Raw genomic sequence first — 26032 nt, 5'->3', positions numbered from 1 at the left:
AAACTACCTACTGTTTATTAAATACTTAGACAAATTGCCCAAATGGCCTTCATCGTTTGGTTATCTGTGACCCCGATTTGTCTTTAAGCCTTCTTTGGAGCCGACTCCTTCAGCAGGGTTTTCTGATCCTTTCCTTAAAACGATATTAAGAGTATAAGCAAGATAAACTCAAAATAGCATGAGCTAGACCCTTGATCTCTACACATTACGACTTGTCTTTGCTTCTTCTTCAGGAATGATATGGACAGCACCTGAAGTATTGCGTATGGCAAAAGATCAGCAGGGTCACGGGACACAGAAAGGAGATGTTTACAGCTTTGCTATTATTTGTCAGGAGATGCTCACTCGTTCGGGTCCGTTTGACATGTCCTACTACCACACTGAACCAAAAGGTAACAACGGAATTTTTTTTCAACAACCTGCGTTCTAAAAAACTGCTTTCTTTACTTCTTTTTTTAAGCAATGCGACGATCTGCTGGCGTGATAAGGTTTGCAGTGATTGTGCTATATTCTGATGTACGAAGGAAGGGAATTTTTTTTGGTTACGTGCGTATACGAAGATTTTTGCACAGTCTCAAGAAGATTTCCCGGAGTGTGAGATACCGAGTAGATACTATTGTAAAGAAACTCAAATGATAAACGACGATACACCGCCGAATAGGCGAGCGTGTACGTCGTCTGTGAACAGGTACTCCTGGACCTAGTAAAAAGGGTAAAACGTCTAGTGAGTCGCCTTTTTACAGGCTGGCGAGTACATGGCACGTTTTATGAAATAATTATTCTTTGATCGACACTGAAGACCCCAAGAGATTTTTACTAGACTAGACTAGACTAGACTAGACTAGACTAGATTAGATTAGACTAGACTAGGCTAGGCCAGGTTAGGCTTGGCTAGGCTAGGCTATACGCGGGAGTGATTGGCAAACAAAAAAGTATTCAGAAATGACTACAGCAATTACTTTATGTTGATTGTTTCCTTTTCTCTCGACATTTTTTTCCACAATCGTAGAAATTGTCCAGCGAGTGATGATGCGAGAGAACCCTGCTTTTCGTCCAAAGCTTAGCAACATCGCGAAACAGCACGATGTCCCTGGCTTGGTACAAATAACGGAAAAATGTTGGAATGAACAACCTGAAGCCAGGCCTGACTTTGAGGACTTAAAGAGACAGATTCGAAAGATGTCTGTTGGAAGGTAACGCGTTTTAGCTGGAGCTAATGCCTTAGAGAGCAGACTTAGTCTTGTCTTAGTTGAAGGCTAATCCTTCTTATAATATTTCGTACGTAAAGGTGTTACTACTGTTGGAACTTGTTCTTGCAACCCAAGTTACGTCATGAAAAAAACACTTCGACGCAAAGTGTTGAGGAAATGTCGTATGAAACACCCCCTCTAGCTTCTAGCCTGTAACTCGTCTTCCAGCAAAAATTGAGAGTCGTTTAGAACTATATAAAATACTCCTAGTTGCTTTATGCTACCTAAACAAGAGTCCTTAGAGCCGGCTGTATGGTAGCCTCCCACGCAGTCGTTCTTAGAGGCGATCGTGTTTCACTCCTCGTGGGGATGAGTGAAACACGATCGCCCCCTAAGAACGACTGCGTGGGAGGCTAGCTGTATGGCCATTAGGTCCGAACGCGGAGTAACGATTTGGTGCCAAGGTCCGCCTTCTGGTAAAGAGCCGAGTTCGCTATTGCAATCACTTATTCCCTACATCTACATCTACATTGTGGGGGCCTTGCAAAGGGAGGCATGCTCCCATCACTGCAAGACAGAAAAAAAAAACCAGGGTTGGGGCATAAAAGACCTTGAAAATATATAATAAAATATGTACATAATATAAAAAGATTACTAGGAGACGGAAATTAAAAAAAAATTACAATACCTAAATATAAAGTTAATTTAGATTAAAAATTAAAACCTAATTAAAGTGTCATCATTCTAATCTAAGTGCCTTCTTGAATGATTGATATTTTGTTTACATCTAAGACATCGTTAGGTAGGGCGTTCCATTCTCTGATCGTTCTACAATTCTGATAGTTCCCTGCATTAACATTTTTAATTTGTTGATAAAATAAGAAGGTACTGGTAAATTAATGTTGCTATTTTGCTTTCTTGCAGGCAAACGAACATAATGGACAACATGGTGAATATGCTGGAAAAATACGCGAACAACCTTGAAAGTTTAGTGGAGGAAAGAACATCGCAACTGGCAGAGGAGAAACGAAAAACAGACAATCTACTACACAGAATGCTTCCCCCGTAAGTCTAATTTTGTACAAATTCATGTACGTGAACTGCAGATCGTGAATACTTGTAGTAAATAATATACATACAAAAGTTTCTGCATGCTCATTGGCTGAGAGCACGTCAATTAATCCCAAACAGTGCAGAAAGTTGAAATTGAGTGCAAAAAGTTAAAATTAAATTGATTGACAGGAAAGTCGGAAAGCGCGCCAAAACAAAATGGCGGCCGATATCGGAGTGTTTGAGAGAGCAAAAATCGAGCAAAAACATAACGATTCATGAAAAGTTTGACCGATTTAACGAAAGTTATAAGTATATAAACCAAAGTACTAGGAATTGGACGTTTGTACAACACATGAGAGGCTTTACGAAACTACTGAAAGCTACCAATCGTGGATTTTCTTACGCGACGGCTCGTAAAGAAGAAAAATTAGAAGCGTGAATTGAAGTTGGACATTTCAGCCCAAACCAATACAACTGAATAAGGATAAAAGCACCTAATAATGCATGACAGAGAGATTTAAAATTCCCTAACGGTATCTGGATTTTACAAAGCCCGGCAACTCCGTTATGTTTAAGAACGAATCGGAAAGGTAAGGCACTGAACACGTTTTGTTTGACATCCACTTCAAGTAAAATTTTTGTATGTGTTTTATTAACAAGTAATCACATGATTTTTCTCGTACAATTTGGGATAAATCAGCACTCGTAAATTTTTCAAAGACTACAAATTGCACTCGCCCTACGGGCTCTTGCAATTTGGTTAGCCTTTGAAAAATTTACTCGTGCTGATTTATCCCAAATTGCACTCGAAATCATGTGGTTACCTATACAAATAAACTGCACAGTAATCCTACTGGAAATAAACTTTTGTTGAATATAATCCATGGCCCTTCTTTGAAATTGCCAGTGTGAGGTGCAATGTCCTAACAGTAGGTGGTTTGGACCTTAGATCAACAGGTTCAGATCCATTCAAGCCTTGACTAGGATCATTGCGTTTTGTTTATGTGCAAGACACTTTACTTTCACAGAGCCTTTCTCCATCTTGGTGTCGGACTAGCACCCCATTGGGAGTGGTAGGGGATGGGCAGGGAAGCAAACCAGAAAAACAGGATAAGCTTCGACTGCGTGCGTCACTTCACTCATAAGTGTACTTTATTTTTGCCTATTATTTGCAGATCCATTGCACGCGATTTAATTCATGGAAAAAGCATTGTGCCAGAAAAATTCGACGAGGTATCGATTTTCTTCAGCGATATCGTCGGGTTTACGTCTCTGTCTTCGGAAAGCACGCCTTTTCAGGTAGGGCAAGATTGTTTCATGTGACATTTGATATTAACTTTATTTGCCCGGAAAGTATAGAGCTTTATCTTTCATAATAAGAGAGTTCACACATTTTATTTTCTTCAAATTTAGCTGTTAGCTGTTTTCATAATGTTAATGTCCAGTTGTATCCTCAATCCTGTTGTATGACACGCGGGATGATATCTTATGACAAATCTTTGTCTTTTCAGGTTGTCGAGCTTTTAAATGATCTGTACACTTCGTTTGATGAGATCATCAGTAATTACGACGTATATAAGGTTGGTGCAAAAAAAAGAATTGAGAAAGAAATTTTGGTTGAAATGCACTTGGCAAAAATATGAAAAAGATTTAATGAATTAGTGAAAAGCTTCACAGAACAAGAATTTCAGTTGTTGCTGCTACGGAAACTATTGTTTTTTAGCTATCGTGATTTGGTTTGGATATTGTTTATTTTCGTTTGAATTCTTTGTCAGTTTACGTCATTTGGTGATCGTATTTTCCGCAACACCAAGAACCTGCCAAAATTCCCGACTTCTCTAACAATCTTAGCAGTATGCAGAACGATTGTCACATTTGAACCTAGTTATATGGCCTAGATCCCACGAGACTCCTGTAGCTAAGTGATGGAGCGTCTAACCGGTGTGCGGAAGGTCATAAGTTCGACTTCTGTTGGGAGAACTTCAAATGTTTTCCGAGTAGATTGTGTCACCGACTGAATAATATCTTTTTCATTGTCTTTCTTCAAGGTTAAAGTATAGCAACCTTTACTTCCATGCATATCTCACTTTTCGACAATACTATTTATAACAGTACGCAGGCAGTTTTCACATTTGAACCTAATTATATGTCCTAGCACCCACGAGACTCCTGTAGCTCAGTGGTAGAGCGTCCGACTGGTGTGCGGAAGGTCATAGGTTCCATTCTAAACTCGGAAATTTTTCTGATGAGGTTTTGCGTCTTTTGTCGCCGACTAATATTTTTCTTAAAAATAAGACTTCTTCATTATTGTCAGCTATCTGCTGTCAATGCCTTGAGACTGTTAGAAGAGTTTAGATGTTGTTCACTCAGGAGTCAACATTTTTTCAAGCGAGCTTTCCCAAACTTATCCCCAATAACATTCTGCTTAAAATCCTATCAGGTGGAGACAATTGGTGACGCTTACATGGTAGTTTCAGGGCTGCCAATCAGAAACGGTCATCAACACGCTGGAGAAATAGCCAGCATGGCGCTGCACATGCGCAAAGAGATTTATAACTTTAAAATACGTCACAGACCCAAAGAACAGCTAAAGCTTAGGATAGGAATGCATAGCGGTAAGTTCAAGTCGGTCAAGTCTCTCGTGCAAATATTTGGTAGATACATGGTTGAATCAAATTATTTTCTTAGTTCTGTTGAAACATTAACCATTTGTAAAAGAAAGTCGAGACGATTTTGGCTAAGATGTTTATTTTACACATTTTAATAATGTTGTCCGAATTTTCAGGATTACATTCCAATATATAAGCAACAACTTTAAAAAAGGGAGGAAGTTTCAGAATGAAAAAAATATTTCTTTAATTTTCCAACGAGGACCTTTTTTAAAGAAAAATTTGATCTTTGGAAGAGTGTCTTAACTATCCTTGCAAGTCGTTGTGGTTCCCAGGCTTGAAAAATATTAACTATTTTAAACCATTACAATAAATTTTGTTTTATGTCATTTCTTCTCGAACGTAAACATTAAAGATGATTTCCAGTCCGTACTGCGCAGACTCAGGGTTTGTTTTCATTTTTGTTTTGAATTCGTTGAAACGTTACACTTCGGTGACAGCATACATGAAGTTTTTTAGTCCGCCATTACAGATCGTTTCGTTCAAGAATTTCCGATGAGCTGAAACGTCGGTTTGAAATAGCGTCAAGGTTCCTCTACTCGTTATTATTTGTTCTGCAAGGATATCTGGTGTTAATTATGAAGAAAAAGGTAAGTTTGTCGCGGAATTTTTAGTTTTGCTTGTAAACATTCCTTCGTGTGGGCTCACATAACCATTGCAGCCGAGATTGCGCAGTACGGACTGGAATTCATCTTTAACGACTGGCCCAACAGGAACTTAACCATATTTTGTAGTTACTGACTTATATCCTTACTTACGCTGTATTTCTACTGTTCGGTGGTGAACTTGTGTTTATTTTTTTCACCGTATGAACAGGTCCTTGTGTTGCTGGCGTGGTAGGTAACACCATGCCTCGGTACTGTTTGTTTGGTGACACGGTCAACACGGCGTCCAGAATGGAATCGAACGGGGAAGGTAATTGTTCCTAGAATTATTGTCGTAGATGGCCTCGACAATGTCTCATTCCCAGTGTCTTTTCTTGATATTTTGTTAAGAATGTAAGTAGATTGGTCACTGGTAGAATAATGGACATGATTGTCTCAGTAGAAAACGTCTTCAATGAAGCCCGATTCTTCAAACCAACTTCAGCAAAAGAACTTTTGATAAGAGATTCGGATTCCATTCGAAACATGACCAGCAATTTATTTATTCTCTTATTTTAGCGCGTTTTCTGAGTTCAGAACGAATGTGCGTTCTTCTAGGCCAATCACTGGGCTGCTTACGCGATATCTCCTGCGCGTGTCCCGGTTCCCGTTACCATGCTTACACAATCTTGTTGCTTGTCCTGATTGGCTTATGGCATGACCGTATAGATAAGTAGTATAGTAGAAACTCAGCTGTGTTCTATTGGAAATTCGCGAAATCTGATTGGTTCTCCCACTGTTTTCTATTCGCCGTTAGCATAACCACACTGACCTACTATTGGCAATCGCGCAATCTGATTGGCTACACAGGTGCCTACTATTGATCCGTAGAAGGCTCTCGGAGCGCGCGCTTAGTCTTTGCTGAATTTTATCAATCAAAACATTCAATAAATCAACTCTAGCTATATTTTGTGTTTAATAGATCGGTCAGTGGGTTATGCTAACACAATTAGACGGCTCGCTCTCGGTTTCTACCGGCTTTTGATAGTTGGCTCGGGGCTTCGCCCCTCGCCAACTATCAGCCGGTAGAAACCTCGAGCTTGCCGTCTAATTGTTAATTAGCATAACCACACTGACCTACTATTGGTAATCGCGCAATCTGATTGGCTACACAGGTGCCTACTATCGATCCGTAGAAGGCTCTCGGAGCGCGCGCTTAGTCTTCGCTGAATTTTATCAAACAAAACCTTCAATAAATCAATTCTAGCGATATTCTGAGTTTAATAGATCGGTCAGTGGGTTATGCTAACACAATTAGACGGCTCGCTCTCGGTTTCTACCGGCTTTTCAGCCGGTAGAAACCTCGAGCTTGCCGTCTAATTGTTAAATAGAAAACAGTCGCGCGCGCGAGTAGCTCTTTAACGGTAAATTTTCTTGATTTTTGTCTTCAAAGTGCACAATATTGTAGGTTTTGGACTGCAATCTTTTAGAGTTTCTACTAAAACAATTAGACTACTCGCCCTCGTTTTCTATGAGCGATAGTCAACGAGGCGCAGCCGAGTTGACTATTTGCTCATAGAAAACTCGGGCTCGTAGTCTAATTGTTAAGTAGTAAATGGACTGAGTGAAGTACAATTCAGTGTGTAATTAGGTCGATTCTAGTTTGACAACTGTCATTCGAAAACTCTTCAGTCTAACGTGCAATAACTGCACTGTTTTCAGCGCTCAAGATTCACATAAGTCCAGATACCAAGAACCTTCTTGAACAGCTTGGAGGCTATCACATTCAGAAAAGAGGAGAAGTCTTCTTAAAGGTACAATTTCTATCTCATTAGAAACTTTCGGCCGCATTCAATAAACCCGCAATAACATTGCCAGATTTTTGGCACAAAACGGTTTTTTTTAGGAGGCAGCCGGGCCGAGTGGTTAGAGCCCCGGACTTGAAATCTGGAGGTCCCGGATTCAAGTCCCGTTCTGACCACTATCTGGATTTGCTCTCGGTCGTCCCGAGTTCAAATCCTCGGTCATGCTTGTAAATAGCCAACTGGTCTGCCTTCTGCCAGTTGGGATTTTTAACCATGTTATGTTTATTTAATATATTATATTTGTTCAGTATTTGTTTCATATACACGGCCCCACAAGCTTCTAGCTTTAAACACAAACCGTGTATAAATAAAGTTGCTATACCTTTACCTTTTACCTTTTTTTACTCAAAAGTATGTCACATGGAGTTGTCCCGATTTGGAACACCGCAGTTGACACTTTAATTTTCTTGCATATTTGGTCAATCGAATCGCAAGTATTAGAAATTAGAAAAAAATGAAAGTTCCTGAAAAGGAACGAGCTGGTCACACAGCTTGAGGCCAGAAAAGAATGCCGGTAGCCCCACCCGAGGCCAATAGGCCGTGTATGACACACAAACAAATAAACCAGTGGATGATTGCACCTTAATAGCTTGTCCTGCTGGCCCATTTTAAAAAGAGTAAAGCCCTTGTACATTGTCGCCACCAAACAGTTTTAGTTGACCAATTTTCGTTTTCCGTAATTATAAAAACCCGCTACGACTGATTTTTTGTAGGGCAAAGGTACTTGGATAACATTTTGGCTCGAAGGATCAGACATGCCACCGAGAACGCATGGACCCAATAAAGACAGACACAAATCACCGCAAGTCACCAAACGACGTGAAAGCGGCTGGAAAATGGTAAAGGAATTACTTCCCAAACTCGCCAAGCAGTCCAAAAACGGGGTGCTTGCACCCGTAAAGGCGCCTGCTACACCTAAGCGGTGTGTCCAGCTTCCGCCAATAACATCATGAGGTTTCATCCGGGACAATCAAAGGGCATAATTTAGAACTGGTGTCCAGTCTCCGCCTTGTCCACGTGGCGCCGATTTGTTTCGCAGGATATACAATATGTATAGAGTAGTAAATACAGGATTTCTACTCTGCCGACGAGGTAAAATACAGAACGTGGTCAGTAGAACGTCTGCATGCACTACGAAGTAAAACTTTCCGGCGCAAATACTTCCATAAATTCCACTGAAAAGAGAAACATACTTCAGTCTTATCGATACTTCCTTTTAGTATGAAGGAGTTTGGATGCTTTTCTCTTGGCATCCGACGATATAAGAAAAGATGATAGTTATATGTACTTCTTGGTGAAGATTTTCTCGCCATAAAAGACATTTAGTCAGGATGATATTTACTACGTAAATACATCGTAAGCCATTATCATGGATATTACAGAGATCAGGTGAATACTTAACTGTATACGTGCGAAAAGTCGCGCTCCACGTTTCACAAAATCAGACACTGAAACACAGGTATTAGTTATGATTGAAAAAACGTTTATTGCTCCTGCGCTTCTTTGTGTCAATTATTTATACAAGAACATAACTTTTAAATCCAAATTAGCTAGGGAACGATACAAAAACATTAAACAGTCCAAGAAAATTTGACCAATAAGTATGGTCGATTCAAATTTATGCAAACAGCGACTTGACGGGAAACTTGATGGCAATTCTCTCTAGTTTTAGATGCCATCTGTTCCAACTAGTAAAATAAGGAGAGTTGCACAGGATTTTCAGTTAGTTATGCCCAATTTTAGTCGGTTTAAACCGCGAGGAAGTAAACGAGGAGAAGCAACATGGTCCTGGAAAAGTATTTTTTGTTTCACTCTAGAAAAAACCGCCCGAATAACAGGCGAAACATATATTTGATAAACCTTAGAGGTCATTACCAAAGAGAAACAACAAAACCAAAATTAATGCTTTATATGTATAACTTACAATTCCACGCATAAGAACTTAGATATTTACCTTCTTGTTATCATCCCATGCAATTAAACAACTTAAACACAGCTGAGAGGGCCAATAACAAGAATCAACCAATCACAGCGCTTTATTGCCAGTCCAATTTTCTTTAAGTATTGGACCGGGTAAAGCTTCTGTAGCCTGCAATGCGTCTGCTCTCGCGGCTAAGCTTCTGCAGCTCTTGTCAATCGTAAAGTCGAGTAATAAATCTCTTATAAACCAAGCATACACGAGCCCGTTCAGGGAGAATATCGGTCTTATCTGTACGATCCTCGCTGCCCTCGATTCGTATCACCAAAACCTAAGACCAATATTTCCCGTGTATGGCCCTCGCGATTGGTCAATAAGATATTATTTAATTACTAAGTCGTAATCATAACTAGCAGGACATCCCTCAATGCCTTTTAGTTAGTGATATTTCGCGAAAATCACAAAAATGTTTTCGAAAAATCCATCGTTTAGTATTTTTGTCTGAGAACATTTTCGCTCTTTAATTAACGACTCGCAAATTAAAGTTAACATGAGAGTGAAATAATCGCGAATTAGCGAGGCAATGCGCTGAGCGAGATGTTTGCATAATAATATACAACATTGAAACATCATGCAATTTGCATGGTATTTATTTAAATATACTTAAAAAATAGGAACATATAAACTGTGTAAAAATTGTAAATAGAATAAATATCGATTTGATACAAAGGACATATTGCTTAGCTTTGCGTTTTTCATTTGGTTGTTATTATTATTATTGGTGATTCGTGAGGTTTGTCACGCACGCACATTAACAACGACACCACACACTTACAACAATACTTCCCCACCACCCCATTAAGCACACTTACAACTCATTTAAAGCGAAAAACAATTGATGTCAACTTCTTCAGGACTTTCAGCTAAATTAAAAAAAAACCTTTTGTCCCTCATTGGAGAATCCCTCACATGATCTTAGCCAATATAAAAATAAAATTATCATAAAAGGAAAGCAAATTAAACACACACACACAAACACAAAAAGGCAGAGTCATTATATTTGCTCGATTCTTCAAGAAACGAGTAAGTAGAGGGTTAGCCAGGTGGCAGGCAAACACAAAACTCCATGTGCTGCTGAGGAAAAGAGCGTTTATTTACGAATGAGCGAAGATAGGTGCAATTGATATTTCTTGTCATGTCATGTTAGAACTATACGCTGTCGAAATGCACGCGGAATCACCAAAAAGTCGGAAGGAGAAAGTATATGGTCTCCAAAAACCTCCCCGGTGAACCCCCACCCCCCCCCCCCCAAAAAAAAAAAAAAAAAAAAAAAAAACCTAGCGATCGACCAGGCCTACAACTCTTTAAAAAGCTGGCTACGCCCCTGGTTTGGGATCATTACCACATATACGCATTGCGGTCCTAGTGCAGCTTGCGATTTGCCATCTCACAATTTTTTTCATGATTATATTCTTGGCTTTCGTTATTTAACTTAGACTACAAACGTGAACATTATAAAGAAGTATTTGCTGACGAAGTCGCAGGTACGTAACCAGCAAAGCAGATCGTGTCTTGACGAGCACAGGCTCGAAGAGGCTCGATATAGTCCCTTCCTCTCTTTTAAGTCATAACAATTTCCGAGCACGCTTTTATCATTATTCATCCACCGCGCTAATGTTTTCTCTTTGCTATTTTGTGAAAATGAAGTCGCTGTATGGGTCGCGGGGGAGGCAGCGTTGCACGACGAGCCCTCCCCCCTTAAAAAGCCCCCCCTTAAAAAAGGAAAGCCCTCCCCCCTTAAAAAGGAAAGCCCTCCCCCCTTAAAAAGGTCACTATCTAATAAGCCCACCCCCGTAGAATAACGGTTTTGCAGAACATATATTTACGTGAAACAAACAACGTAAATGCGGATATTGGACTCTCTGTAGCGCGGCAATATTTCCTACCTTGACGAACTTTTCGTTCTTGGCAAAGTCGTATAATGAGAATTATCTTTTAATTCACACACACAACATTAAGAAACCTCTGCTAGTAAAATTATGAATTTCACACCCGAAGGCCACGAACTGCAAGAAATTTCAGCGAAGGTTCAAAAGAGACCACTTGACAGCCATATGCCATAACGGTAAGTAAGGTCCATTTGGTGGCCACTTTTATGTTTTTAACTACATTTCCTTGTTTAAGAAGACTGATGCTCAGAAAAATTGGCTACAGTCAGCATATTGGTTTAGGGTTGAGCCGCGGTCTCCTGTTTCAGATAGCGTCCTGCATAGGCTTGCGAGCGAAGCACTTTTTCCGCTTGAACGGGCTGTCTTAAGCTTCAAAAGCTTCAACACCTTTTGTTTGCAATTTTCTGTCGACTAGAAAACTGTAGAGTACAGGGCTTACCATGGAACCAGCTGAGCTAGCTACTGTTTCGGAATTTAAGATACTTAACAACTTTTGATCTTGGTTCTGAATAATAATTTTGCCGGTATAACCAAAAACTTGCAAAAAATGTAAAAAATGTAAATGTTATTCTGATAGTGGTCATGCACTTTGCTTCGAGATAGCTAGTTTCGAGGCAAGCCACTAAAAGACCTAGTACTGAAACAGAGGAAACTCTGGGATATTTTAAATGAACTAAACATGGTTAAAAATCCCAACTGGCAGGAGGCAGACCAGTTGGCTATATACAAAGCGTGGGACGACCGAGAACAAATCCAGCTAGTGGCCGGGGTCGAAGTTAGGCTCGATTTCCGCCGCTCTCCACATTTCCCGTAAAGCGGCAGGCGGGGTTATCGAGCCTAGGGCTGAGACCTGGAATCTCCGGATTACCACACCAGCGGCTCAAAGATAAACTATTCGAACAAATCCAATATGTAACCGACATCAAGCTGATAGACGTCAAGAAATTCACGTATTCAAGACATCTGCAAGCTATGAATGAAAACGGTTATTTTATGACATCATAGAACGAAAACAAGCTTAGCTGGGCCATCTATAGCCAGATACTAATTTTAAAACAACGTTCAATCTTCAGTATTTCTTATTACTCTCAATTTTACTCATTCTTCGTAAAAAACTCTCCTCTCAATGCTCAAACATACCGTCCCCAAAACTAACGCAAAATTTAATTAACAAAACATCCCAAAGCGTTTATTTATGGAATAAGCGAAGGGTTTGGGGTTCCTTATAAGCAAACGAGATATTTCCGTGAAAATACCTTTAGGTGAAACCCGCCTTATTATTAACCACTCGGCCACGCTGCCTCGTTGACTGATTCAAGTGTTAAGGCTCCACGGATAAGTTCCTCCGTCCTTTTAAGTTTAACTTAGTTATAATATTTATCTTTTTGAAATCGCAATTTGAATTTTAAATTCGAATAGGCACTTCCAATTCTAACCGTGTTTTGTCACACGTGCGTCCTAGGCGTAAAAGCCTCCCATTACTTTTAACAACTCAATGATAATTTCGCATAAAAGAAAATGTCATTAAGAGATCATCAGTTTTTTGCTTTAGGCTACTATAACGAAATGCTAAATTTACATTGGCTGGAATATAAACATTATCAACATTTTTTGCGCTGTAATTGAACTGCCCTGCAGCAACTAGAGCTTTTTTGTGAGGAGCCCTTATCATGTCTTGAAAGGTTCGAAAATAAAATTAAAAATAAAAGTTAAGTGGCGCCCAGAAAAGCTGCAATTTTCATTTTTGTCTCAAAGCGTTGTTCTTCACAGAAAATTTTAACTTAAAACAAGTAATCGGTGAGGCCTGGCTCACCTAGCGACATAACGATATAACGGCAAGGTCACGCAAATGCAAAAAAAAAAACGCCTCACGTTGATGTTTTATGTCACCATAAGCATAACGACATAAGGAAAGAACTGAATGTTTCTTTATGTAGTTATGTCGCTAGTGTTAACCAGGCCTAAACATCCGTTCATATTGTTATCTACACGCTTTTGATAACTAAAGAGTGTCGTAAACGTTTAGATGAGACACGACACACGGAAAACTAGGGCAAGCAGATTCACTTAAGAGCTCGCTCGAAGTATAAATTAAAGCCGATTTGAAATGCATGACTTGTCAGAACTGACTCTGCCTTGACGTGACTGACTTTTACTTTCCATGTTAAGGCTAGCCATGCATTTCAAATTAAGAGCTACGTCATTAAACGTTAAATAGTCATCAAAAGCTGAACAACGCACGTGTTTCTTTGTTAATTTCCTGCAAACAACAATAATGTGTTTTCCATTGCTTTGTTTATCTATTCAATTTAGCAAGTAGGCAAAGTGCCCCATTTGACGTCGACGTCAATCAATGGCGGATCTAAGGTTCATGGTTCTAGTTTTAATTTTAATTTCAAATTTAGTCACATCTGAAAATGGTCTTTGAGCGATCGAAACACGTTTTGTTTTTAAAATTTTTGTCAGTCCTTACCCATCCAGACAAATTTGGCACCAATAAATCCACTTACGGAAGATGCTGGATTGCGGATTTCACTGACCGTAAAGGTTACCAAGTTCGCCGACGCATTGCGTGAGTAAGGCGTATACTAAGAATAACGTGTTATTCAATACGTCGCGAAGGTCATAATTGTTCGGCCTCGTTTGTATGCGCACAGCAAACCCGAACCGGATACGACTCGCGTACAGATCATGTGCTCGTTTTCAAACTTCGTTCTTCAAGATTACAGCGATGAATTTCGTCCCAGATGAAGGTATGCTCGAGCTAAACTATTCAGCGTAGAATTCTACGGTTATCTAGTCTACTAATACATTTTAATATCTATCCAACGAGCGATCAATATCCGACAGTACACGCACTAGTATTTAGAGTCATGTTGTTATGAGTTCTTGAGTTGAGTTGTGTTATATTTCTTACGCAAATTTTTCTCGCAGGCAAAATATTAGCATAGCTTTGCGGTGCAATTATTTTATTCGATTCGCTTAGCGACTTTTGTACCGAGGACCAATAAGATAAACACGTACGAAAGAACAGTTTATTCAACGTAGAGCTCCGATACGCTCTGTTTAACTTCTGTGACTAACATTGCTTCGCTTCGATTCGATCGCACATTTTAGTTTGCTTTCTACTAAGTGTTCCTCTTTGAATCGACTACTTGATAGCTTTTAGCCTCAGTTCCAATAGGATTATGGCCTATAAAAATTGAAACGGGCAGGAATTGTCGAGCGCAAGGCAAGTATTAACTAAAAAACCGACATTCAACTGATGAAGCTTGCTTCCAATATCTTGTTACAACTCCTTTTGGATGAACAACTCAAGCATCATTTGGATCAAAATTCGTGGATCCACTTTGATGCCTTCTGGTCATTTATTAACCTGACTGCATTTAAAGTTCATTTTTGTAAAAAATTATGTACCCGAATCCCAAATAAAACGATGACAACGCGTTGAAAACTTAAGTTGTCATTGTGCTGGCTGTAATTTAATATTTGGTCGGATGGATAGATGGATAAAAGCGCCTACTGAGAAAATTAATAGTCTCACGACATCTGCCTTTATTTGAACTTGAAGTAAGTAATCATTATTTTTTCAGTTCGATTATCTCAGTGTCAAAGATACCAAAGATTATATCACCCTCAAATAATAAATTCGTTTTATAATTTTGTTTTCCCGTTTAGTTGTGCATGTTAAAGTGCTTCAGGGAAAACCAAAATTTCCTGTTCCTGTTTTTTTTTTTTCATTTTTATTGTTTAATAAGCGCTTCAATTCTTTCTTCGCATTTTATTAATGCTAAACTTTCACGATCACACAAAATCGTGTTTATCTTTCCGTCGACGATACTGGCCGATCGTACATGTATAGCCATTTATTAGCCACGCTCAGTCGGCCCGTGGCAGGAAGTGCAGGGAGCGAACTTTCTTGAGGTCTCTTGATTGTATCCACTTGTAAAACTATTATATAATTCGGTTAACCACCTTCCCTCCTCGAGGGAGTTTTAAAAGGAAATGAACGTTCTCGATTAAGTTTCAAATGCACGTCACTAATACGGATGAGGCGACGGGTCAAGCCTGGTAATAGCTAATAATCAATATGGAAAGGATAAGGGTGCAGTAGAGAGACATTGGTGCAATATTGCGTGGCGCGCGCAAAAACTTGAAAGTAAAGAATTGCGCCTTCGATTTGAACGGAAATTGATCACTTTCTGTCCATTTTGTAATATTGCTTGTTTACTGTAAATCTTCTTTGAAAAATACTTTATTAAATTATAGGCTTTTGCGGTGGGAAATAACAGTTGACAAGCCGCTTTTTAATATATTTTTTTGCACAAGAAATGTACAGGTAATTTGTACTGGTGTCATTTTTTTCTGACCCGCGGTTCGTTTGCGTCATTTCACAAGAATGGAAAATTGAAAGGCTCTTTTTTAAATAATGATAACATTTCGTGTAAACGTTTAGGTAGTGGTAAAAGTTGTAAACCAAGCTTCGTCGAAAACGCATAGATTTAAAAACGCTGTCCAGATTGGAAACGGAATCCTATCGTATCAGTGTGGACTACGAAGTCGATGCATCGGCGAAAACTCTTCGACAAAAAGGTACCAACGAAAACGCATTAGGTGGAAGAGGGCTCAAAGTTGAACACAAGAACGAGCGAACCCTCTCAATGCTTATGTGAAATTATTGAAATTGTATATCAAGAGGCTTTTAGATCGTATGCAAAGTGGGCAAATAATAATTTGGACAAGTACAGACAGCTGTAATCTTGTGGTGAGTGTTTGGCGGCGGTGAAATTGTGTACAATTGCATGAAATGAAGCGAAACGCAAAATGATCAATGAAAACAAAAAATAGTTGTTTTAAATTCTCGTTAAAATATCCTGGAGACATCAGATTTCTTTAACGGCTTACCAACTTCAGCAAAAAGCCAGGGTTTTGAAAAACCTATCGCACTTGCTACTGTAGCCTGCTTCGCAGACATAATCTAACCCCGGCTAGACCGAGGGTTAACCGAGGTTTTAGTTTCGTCTGTGGCGCAGGCTATTTCTACTGGTGTTTCAGAAATAAGAATTTTCGTAATTCTTTATCTTTTTGTCAGTAAGTTAAATTTATTTATTTTTTCTCTTTTGGATGAACTGGAGACCACTGAGTAACCTTCAAAAGTCTGCCTGCAAACACTGCTCTGTTCGTACGCAATACTATGTTCTGCACTGTACACTTCCGCGAACAAAAAGACAGAACAAAGGTAGTTAACAAATCCCACAACATTTTAAAAGCTGTTATTGAGAAAAGTATTGTGAAAACAAGCTCTGTAGTTAAATTATGAAACAAGTTCTACTCAGCTGTCATCGTCATTTATCAGTATCTTGAAAATCGATTGTTTGCCATTTTAAGATACGAAATGAGAAATACGAAACAACGTTTTGCCATCTTTATGACAGCAATGTCAAGTTCAAATGTTTTAAAATGCCAGATGCGACATAGTTTTTAAGCATATAATTATAAAAAGAAAAACAATTAAAAATATTATATTATATGGCTGTCGTCAGAGGTAATTAATTTTCTTCCAGCGCAGAAAAATGAGACGTGGGCTAATAATCAATTGGCAACTTCGTCCAATTACGTATCACGTATTTATACTTGAAAAGTGTAAAATGATGCACGTTTTTGACCAACGGTGACCGGGTGCTGACCAAAAGGAACGCTGTCTCGTATACTGGTCATTTCCCATCTGAATTTATCATAATTAAGCAAACATGTTAATTACCAGCAGCAAATGGTCTATCAGCTTGTGCAAAATGTCATTTTAATTACTTTTAAATTTTTACAGTTAAAAATTCTGGTTGTGTTCGGCTAGCTGTGAAGTATTTTGAGTAGTTGAGAAATTCTACGCAATTTTTTTTCCTATCAGATCAACATAAACTCAATTTGTACAGGTGACAGAAGTTGTTTATTTTAACCAGTTGTTTTCTCTCAGTGTCTCTATGGGAAAGAGTTTTTAATTATAATTTCAAATTTGGTTTTCAGTAGTGAATGTTTGTTTATTCAGTGAATATTAAAAATGGGATCTCTTGAGACCTCAACATTTCCTCGGAGATACTCGAAAGATCGTCGGAAGTCTTCGGAAGCTTTTACAATGATTTTTGGAAGTCGTTTAAGGTGCTTGTGGTTACGGTAGCTAAATTACCTTTTTGTTTTTTTGTCTTTGCAACAAATTTTAATTTCTTTCTTCGCAGGTGGGAAATGCACTAAATGTTGAGTGACGTAGCGTAAGCTGGCCTAAGACAACTCGTCACCAACAGCTATAAAAGATTCCACACAGGCAAAAAACGTGCCATGAAGGGAATTCCTCGACTTCTACATCTACTCCCGTTTTTTCTGACATTTCTCATCACCGCCGTCATCAGGAAAAGAACTACACCTTGGGATTGCTAATTCCATTCGATTCCTCTTCATCGCCAACCAACCACGAGGGAAAATACTACGCGCCTGCAATTGTTCAAGCCGTCGATGACATCAACAACAGCTCCGATCTTCTCCCTGGCCACCATCTTTCTTTCATCTGGAATGACACTGAGTGCAAAGAGGATCAATCACTGAGAGCATTGTCCTACCAGGTACACGACAGGCAAGTCGACGCCATTATAGGTCCCGGATGTTCTTGTCAATTGGAAGCACGGCTGGCAAGCGCGTTGGATATTCCTATGGTTTCCTACGTGAGTTTTTTTGCTTTCTTTACGTAAATAAACCAATCGAGACATAATTTAAAATTCATTTAGGGGAATTTAAGCTGTCGCGTTAAGCCCTGGCGAAACGATCAAACACTTTCCTCCAACATCATGTTGGAAGGCCATGTTTGACCGTTTAGCCGCCTCTCTCAACATTGCATTTAAATGGTTTCCTATGTTTGATCTAGATCAAACATTTTCATCCAACATTTTGCTTCACTCGCTGTTTTGCACTTGTACTGAACACCCTCAGCTTGGGTAAACCTGAGGATTTATTTCTGCACTATCTCTTGTTATTAGAGTTACATTATATTAAAACTGAAAAATAAATTACAAGTTGTTTGAGGCTTTGTGCCGTAATTGTTCGTAAATCTCTTGAACGGATACAAACTGAAATTAAACTATTTTAAACTTACAATTCTTGTGATCCTTTTCCCGGTCGTAGCCTTGTGTTAGGTTATGTCTCTTTCCCTGATTTAGCTTAACATCATTTACAAGATTGCGTCGCTACTGCTCGTATCATGACATACCGCGTGTTGGTTTATATATAGATATCCCCCTAGGGACTTAGCATAACCACGCTAGGACTTAACATAATTTCTTGAACGTGCAAAACACTCGCAAATGTTTGATCGTTTAGCCACCTCTGCAAACAAAGCAAGCTCAGGCGGGAAAAAGCAACCAATCAGAAACCGAATCTATGTGACGGCGCGCCATAATTTCATCAGTAATACGCACAAAGCGTTATGTGGGCTCACTTTGGTAGATGTTTGATCAAACATTGTTTGCTCGTTTAGCCACCCCATGTTGTGTGTGACAAACACGATGTTGGACGAAAATGTTTGATCGTTTAGCCGAGGCTTTACCTAAAAGAGAGTAATTGCTGCATGGACTTTTCATTGTGACTCACTCAGTACTCCACGATAAAAACACACACGCGACCGGACACGCGACCCGCATTCGTGTATTTCTTGCCGACGAAGGGCTAACGTTGGAAATCTCCTTCAGCTTTTCCAAAATCAATACGGCAGTGAAAACTACGTTGATGAACTTCATGTTTGATAATTAGCTAATGGATGAATGAATATTTTTATTTGAGTTTCGATACTGAACTGTTGAAATAGCAGCTTACTAAAATGTAAAAAGCATTTTGGACTTACCAGTAAATGCTAAAATTGGTAGAAAGTCTGGTAGAAAGTCAAGTCTGTTGAGAAAATTAACAGACGAATTAAAGGAATATTCGAAAAATTTGCATCTTTAGTGGAAAAGCCTCGGAGTCTTCTTAGAATTTTGATGAATTGCGCCCTAAAGCCCGTTCGCCCGGTCAAAGAGTCGATTAGCCCGAACTAAGGGTCGTTTCGCCCGGACTAAAGATATCTTGGTTGAAACAAAGAGAAAAAACTAACAACTACCTTAGCTTGCGCTTGGGAATAATTAGCTGTTATTGTCAATAATAGTCACAAGTACTAGTGGTAACCACAGGTTAGAAAGTGCGGGCCTTGACGCACTTAGAAAAGGTACTGGTGCGAAAGTGCGTAATTTTAGATGGCAGCCGGTTGATCGATGAATGATAAAATGGACAAAAGACAATTATCCCGAGTAACGCGTAACGCAAGGAATGCATGTTTTTATCATTTTGGGAAGTGTAATCGAACACGCGGTGTGAATTGAGATGTGATTTTTCTCAGTCGGTAAACTCGCTATGTTGTGTTTTCCTTTTATTAACGTGGTGCGATTAATGATAAATCACGCTTAATTGCCGCTAACCGGCCGCGAACCAGTCAGAGTTGTTTTTTGTCGGATTGACTGTTTAGTGAACTGTAGTCGAGCACGCGGTGTGAATTGAGATGTGATTTTCCTCGGTCGATAAACTCGCTATGTTGTCAGTGTTATAACGAATTTCTCGAGAATAACCGTTGTTGTAATCATTCGCTTTGCCGTGGCTTATGCGTGATACAATCAGAGCAAATTTTCGCAAAAGCAACACCGTAAAACAAGTCTGCAAATTGGAATGTTTGCAATCTTCCATGTGACAGAAGCCTAGATCTTATGTGAAAATCGTTCTTGGAGAACAGATTTTCTCTTCCGGTGTTACGACAAACTGTCGTGATTGACACAAGTTTTGCATTCCGATCGTTCTTAGTGGAAGAACAAAAATTTCAACTTCCGGTTTGCAGATAGCCTTTAAAATCGTGGCGCGCACGCGTAATACGCAATCCGCTGGTCACTGTCAAGATTAGGGTTGCGGGCCTCTCTTGGGCCCGCAATAAACAATAGTACTAGTGGTAACCACAGGTTAGAAAGTGCGGGCCTCGATGCAGTTAAGAGAAGGTACTGGGAGGGAAGTGTTTTTAAATCACTGGACACAAAAGAAAATTATTCCGAGTAAGGTCGAGTAACGCGTTACGCTTCGGTCACGAATGTTTTTTATCGTTTCAACCAGAGTTGTTTTTTTGATTGACAGTTTTGCGAAGTGTAGTCGAGCACGCGGTGTGAATTGAGATGTGATTTTCCTCCGTCGACAAACTCGCTTTGTTGTCAGTGTTATAAGGAATTTCTCGAGAATAACCGTAGTTGGAATCATTCGCTTTGCCTTAGTTTATCTGTGATACAATAACAGCAGATCTTCTCGAAAGCAACACCTATAAAACAACGTCTGCAAAACGTAATGTCTGCAAGACAGAAGCCTCGATCTAATGTGACAAACTGTTGATTTTTCGCATTCTTATCGCTCTTGGAGACAAGATTTGTGTTACGACAAACTGTCGTGATTGACACATTTTTTGCATTCCGATCGTTCTTAGTGGAAGAACAAAATTTTCAACTCTCGGTTTGCAGATAGCCTTTATAAACGTGGCGCGCACGCGTAATACGCAATCCGCTGGTCACTGTCAAGATAAGGATTGCGGGCCTCTCTTGGGCCCGCAAAAATAATAACAACACGGGAAAAAATCACACATACCTTCCGCGAGCCACTAATATCCTTTGTCAAGATAGCCACAAGTATATAGTTTGATCAATGGCTGCGGAGCTAAAATGTTCTTTATAGGATGATTTGAATAATCCTTTTAGTATCAATCACTTATCTGAAGGATGGCAAGAGACGTAACATTGGAATTGCGTTAAGAAAAATTCGAGCAACGGTTTTTAAGTCTGCGCGCATGGCGGATGTTAATAAGTCTGGCATCGATCACTAATCAACTCGTCAGAGAGTTAGAAGAAAGTTCAGAAAAGAAGAAAATTAAAAGAGGAAACAATACGCGACAAACAAAGAACATTATACTTTTGGTTGCCGTTTGTGACTTAAACGTCTGTGGCTTCTTATTCTGTCTTTTCAGATGTGCAATGATCCGATGTCTGGACTCAAAAAGGATCTTTACGCGACATTTGCACGCACCAACATTCAAGTAGAAGTGCGCAAGCTGTCGTCAGGGCTCATTAAACTACTGCACAAGTTTAACTGGACACAAGTGGCCATCTTGTACGAAAATCGCACCACCTACATTAGAATGAAGGACGCAGTTATTGAAGAGTTCGAGAAAAACGATATAAAAATTCTCCCGGAGAAAACTCTTCTTCCTGACAAATGCTACAGTCTTTTGAAACACAACCGCACGTGTCCTGAGAGTCATGTTAAGCCGGGAGAGTTGAAGTCATATATGCAAAATATGTTTGGAAAGCTCAAAGAGGATGCTAGAAGTAAGCTGGAGTCTTGAGTCTACTCCAAGTAGACTTGTTCATATCGATACTTAGAACATATTTGCTACAAAGGCGTGACTTGTACAGTCGAACCTCTACTTACGGACAACTTTTTTATACTGACGCCTCCCTTTTGCGGTCCGAAAGACACTAAAATTCTCATTAACTCTACGATGCTCTTCCTTGTCCCTTAGTTGTCCTTATTGAAGAGGTTCGACTGTAAGTAGTAAACTTGAATTTGCACTGAGATGAAACCTCAACCCCGGGGGGGGGGGGGTCTTGGGTAATTTTTGTTGGGTATGTGCCGCTGGCCTCTCCCCCTCCCCATTATGTCATTTCTTGGCCTTTGCCCCATCTTTCACTTTTGGGTTTTATTTCGCCTCCTTGTCACTTTCTGGGGCCGTTTGTCTTTGACTGACAGCATCACGGTACATTTTTCGGCGTTCCTTCTCCCTTCCGTTTCGTCTCCTCCCGGTGTGACCCCATTCGTCACCCTATTGCTTGATGGCGACCCCATTATGTCAGTCCAGTCGTGGCCCCCTCCCTCCCCATGCCCATTTGGGCCCCCCCGGGACCTTAACACACACACGAAACGACACTGCGCAAGTTAGAAAATCTAAAATGTTGCATTCAGTTCACGATAATTTACTATATTTGGAAAGATACTATGCGAAGGAAAACCTAAAACTGTTAGCGGATGAAGCATTTACTTCAGCTTCATTTCACTTGCTACCTTGTAAAAGTTGTTTTGCATTGTAATGTCCAGCACCGTCGGCTAACAGAAGACGCTGTATCAAAAAGCCGGAACCGCGAGAAGCGACCGGACTCACACATTTGTTCGCGAGACCGCCAACGATAGTCGATAGAACGATAGTTAACTCGGCTGCTCCTTGTCGATTATTCGCTCATAGAAAAGGCAGCCTCGTAGTTTAATTGTTAAATAGTGTATACAGGTAGTGTTATCCCTTTTTTCTCTGTGCGCTGTGAGAGTTGATAAAGCTTTTATTCAACACTCCTCCCTGAACATTCCCGGAAACTTTTCGGGTCCGCAAAGCCATTTTTAGTTATCTGAATCTTAAAACAAAAAAGTGTAAAGCCCAGAAAAGTTGAATGAAGGGGGACCACTCTTTATATCTGAAGTATCAGAAGTATGTGAATAAAACAGCACTATATAACCATAAGGTCTGAGATTTTGCTATGGCTTTCTAGGTGCGAAACTTTTTCGGAACCTTCGAGAAATGGGCCCCTGACCGTAATATATAAGTTAGCAGTGATCACCCAACCCAGGTCACCCAACGAAAAGTAGCGTCAAGTAGGCTCTACTGATTTACTGTATTGTTTCTTTTAATAGTTTTGCTTTACATATCCGAATACGTGGTGGCCCGGCAGACGCTGGAGTACGCGTTTGACAAGGGAATGACCGATGGCGACTACGCATTCGTCATGCTGCAACTCAATCAGGAACAGTACATCCGTAGAAGAAAGAACCCAGGGCAGATATTCGTACTTTTGAATTTAGATGAGATGAGAACGTGCGATTATTATCAAGCCATTGAGTCAGTTATATTGGTGGAGATTAATAGTACAGTTGTACAAGAGACCTACGATGCTTTTGAGGAGGAAGTCAAGCAAAAGTTTAACAGGTTCCGTCCCGGTTTATATGAAGAAGTGGACAGTCATGATAAGTTTCCTTTGGCCAATGTAAGTTGATTCCCTTCTAGGCTCACTAAATGCTATGATATCTGAAACATGTCATTGTGTCTTTGTGTGACCTACCTACCTACCTACCTACCTACCTACCTACCTACCTACCTACCTACCTACCTACCTACCTACCTACCTTCCCACCCACCCACCCACCCACCCACCTACCCACCTACCTACCTACCTACCTACCTACTTACCTAACTACCTACCTACTTACCTACCTACCTACCTGCCTGCCTGCCTCCCTACCTACCCACCCACCGACCCACCTACCTACCCACGCACCGACCCACCTACCTACCTACCTACCTACCTCCCACGCACCAACCCACCTACCTACCTCCTACCTCCCCCCTTCCTACCTACCCCCTACCTACCTACCTACCTACCTACCTACCTACCTACCTACCTACCTACCTACCTACCTACCTACCTACCTACCTACCTACCTACCTACCTACCAACCTACTTTGCTCCCTCCTTGCCTACCCACCAACCATTCACCTCACCGTAATAACCCCTCCACTTGGCTTGATAACTTAGTTCCTTGTTTATTGTTTTTTTCTATAGCGATCGCTACAAGTACCTTATTTTGCTGCCTATTTGTATGACGCCGTTTACCAATTTGCTAAGGCACTGAACAAAACATTGGAAATAAACGAACCTCCAACCGGGCGAAACGTTATTGAAAAGATGTTAAACTCAAGTTACGAAAGTAAGTATATAGTTGGGGGGGGGGGGGGGGGGGGGAGGGGTTTTGTCACGAGGTCACGAAACTTCAGTTAATTTTCTGTTTCACAAATCACAAAGAAAGCAAATTGTTATCAGGTTTCTCGGAAGTCGGAGATTCACGGAGTATTCTTTCTTCCTTCCTGCACAAAGAATTGTCCGCGAAGTTGACTGTTTTTTAGAAGCGAACTGTCTTCCCAGAGCGAAGCTTGAGGTTAACTGTGACCTTCGATATTTTAGTATATACTCAAACAGTGAGATAATATAGCCCAAAAGGATTATTTTTGACTAGTTTATTCCTGTCAAAGATTGCATTTTTCTCGTGTGCGTTGCGCGGATGTGAATAGCAAAGGATATCGGAGTTTGAGTAGCCAATCAGCGCGCGCCAAAAACGCTATTCACTGTTTTAGTATATACTAATAAAGGATAGCCCTAGTTTCGTGGATTAAAATTTGTGGTAACAACAAACTCCACGCCGGACTTTTGACTGTAACATAACAAGCCCGCAATAACCCTCCTACCTAAGAGTATCATTCTTGGACAAAAACAGCACTGATGTGTTTTGTTTTCATGGCGCAGGCAAGTTAGGAACCAGAGTAAATATTGATCTGAATGGAACTGCCGACCTTGCGGATCTTCGTATTGTTGATATTCGCTGGAACAAGGATGGTTCACGTCAAAACTGTAAGTGGTCGTCAGATGAGTACATTCAAGGCGAAGTTAATCCCAAAATGGCACTTCTTTTCTTCACGCCAACGAAACGGTCCGAAAATCGAGAACCGGCCGCCGCCATCTTGTAATAAATTAGCAGCCCGACGATGTATGTGTGACGTCAAAGAGCTCAAGATGAAGTTTGGCAGGACACTGATTGCTTATTTTGTATTGGCTTGTTTTTTCGAAATGCCTGTTTGTACAGCATCATTTTGAACAAACTAAACTCCAAGAATGAGTAAAAGTTGAGCTCAGTGACGTCACGATACATCACCAGGTAGCTCACTTACTCAAAGATAGTGACGGCCGGTTCTCAATTTTTGGACTACTTCAGACATGGATTTCATAGGGTTTGAATACTCTTTAGAAGCTGAAAGTTTGGTGACTCACATATCTTTGTATTACCATTTCGTTGGCGTGAAGAAAAAGTGTCATTTTGGATAAATGTACACGATGCTTAGCTCCTTAGGATACCTTCACTCCGTTTCTGTAAGATGAAGAGAATCATTGAGAGCATAACTTCTCTCCTCCTCCCTTCGCAAGGGATGCTTACCCAAGGTAGGGTACATTCCGACGATTAGTCAAGTTACCCCAGCAATCACTGATACCCATTTCTGCTTAGCTCCTTGGTGAAGACGCGTGACCTGAGTCACTGGGTGGTGTTCTTGGGCAAGAACATGTATACCGGCGAAATATATAGGGTAACCTACGATGCACTAGCATCCCCTTCAGGGGGAATAACACTGCGCGTAGTCGCTTCTCATTGGTCGTAAATCCGTGCCGTGGCCATCGAGGGAAGGTTCAGGTCCTCACCTAGGGCCTAACTCGACCGCGGTCAAACGACAGAAATATGCAAAAAATAAGAAAAGTACTGCAAAGATAAGGTTTTAATTTTCACAGTTCAAAGTTCGATACATTACCGGTATTCTGAGGGTTTACTAAGTTTTTTGAAGCTTTACTAAAAAAGTTCTACGTGTTTGAAAATAGCGATATTCGGACTTGTCGGCGCCATTTGTCAAAGCACTTTGGTTCGGATGCGGAACATTTAAAAAGTAAAAACACTCGTTTACCTGAGGAAATGGGATTATGCTTACACTCAGCAACTATTTTTATATCTCCTTGCTCATACCAACACTTCAATACGAACAAAAAACGCCGAAATGGAAAGAAAAGCTGCCTGAGACGTTTAACCGTGGTGAAGGGCCTAACATTCTTGTCCTCTTTCTTCCTTGTTGA

At 40.2% G+C, this 26032-nt stretch overlaps 1 protein-coding gene and 1 pseudogene across 2 annotated transcripts in view; both read left to right on the top strand.

Annotated features, from left to right (window-relative positions):
• LOC144633881 (atrial natriuretic peptide receptor 1-like) overlaps window positions 1-10008 on the top strand; it is a 50769-nt gene extending 40761 nt beyond the window's left edge. The window contains exons 21-29 of the mRNA XM_078492788.1: window positions 234-392; window positions 1010-1193; window positions 2115-2255; window positions 3419-3542; window positions 3755-3823; window positions 4684-4858; window positions 5729-5827; window positions 7219-7310; window positions 8075-10008. Of these exons, the coding sequence (XP_078348914.1) occupies window positions 234-392; window positions 1010-1193; window positions 2115-2255; window positions 3419-3542; window positions 3755-3823; window positions 4684-4858; window positions 5729-5827; window positions 7219-7310; window positions 8075-8314 (1283 nt within the window). The 3' untranslated portion in view covers window positions 8315-10008. The remainder of the gene's footprint in view (window positions 1-233; window positions 393-1009; window positions 1194-2114; window positions 2256-3418; window positions 3543-3754; window positions 3824-4683; window positions 4859-5728; window positions 5828-7218; window positions 7311-8074) is intronic.
• A 3832-nt stretch (window positions 10009-13840) lies between these two features.
• LOC144633929 (atrial natriuretic peptide receptor 2-like) overlaps window positions 13841-26032 on the top strand; it is a 26168-nt pseudogene continuing 13976 nt past the window's right edge. The window contains exons 1-6 of the transcript XR_013567124.1: window positions 13841-13981; window positions 17459-17938; window positions 21289-21649; window positions 23001-23317; window positions 23927-24071; window positions 24665-24769. The product of XR_013567124.1 is annotated as an atrial natriuretic peptide receptor 2-like (transcript). The remainder of the gene's footprint in view (window positions 13982-17458; window positions 17939-21288; window positions 21650-23000; window positions 23318-23926; window positions 24072-24664; window positions 24770-26032) is intronic.

This window comes from Oculina patagonica, chromosome 12 (genome assembly GCF_052425735.1).
Source record: "Oculina patagonica isolate OP01 chromosome 12, crgOcupat, whole genome shotgun sequence".
Classification (NCBI taxonomy): domain Eukaryota; kingdom Metazoa; phylum Cnidaria; class Anthozoa; order Scleractinia; family Oculinidae; genus Oculina; species Oculina patagonica.
The sequence above is the reverse complement of the archived record's forward strand: the minus strand, read 5'-3'. Positions and strand labels throughout refer to the sequence as shown.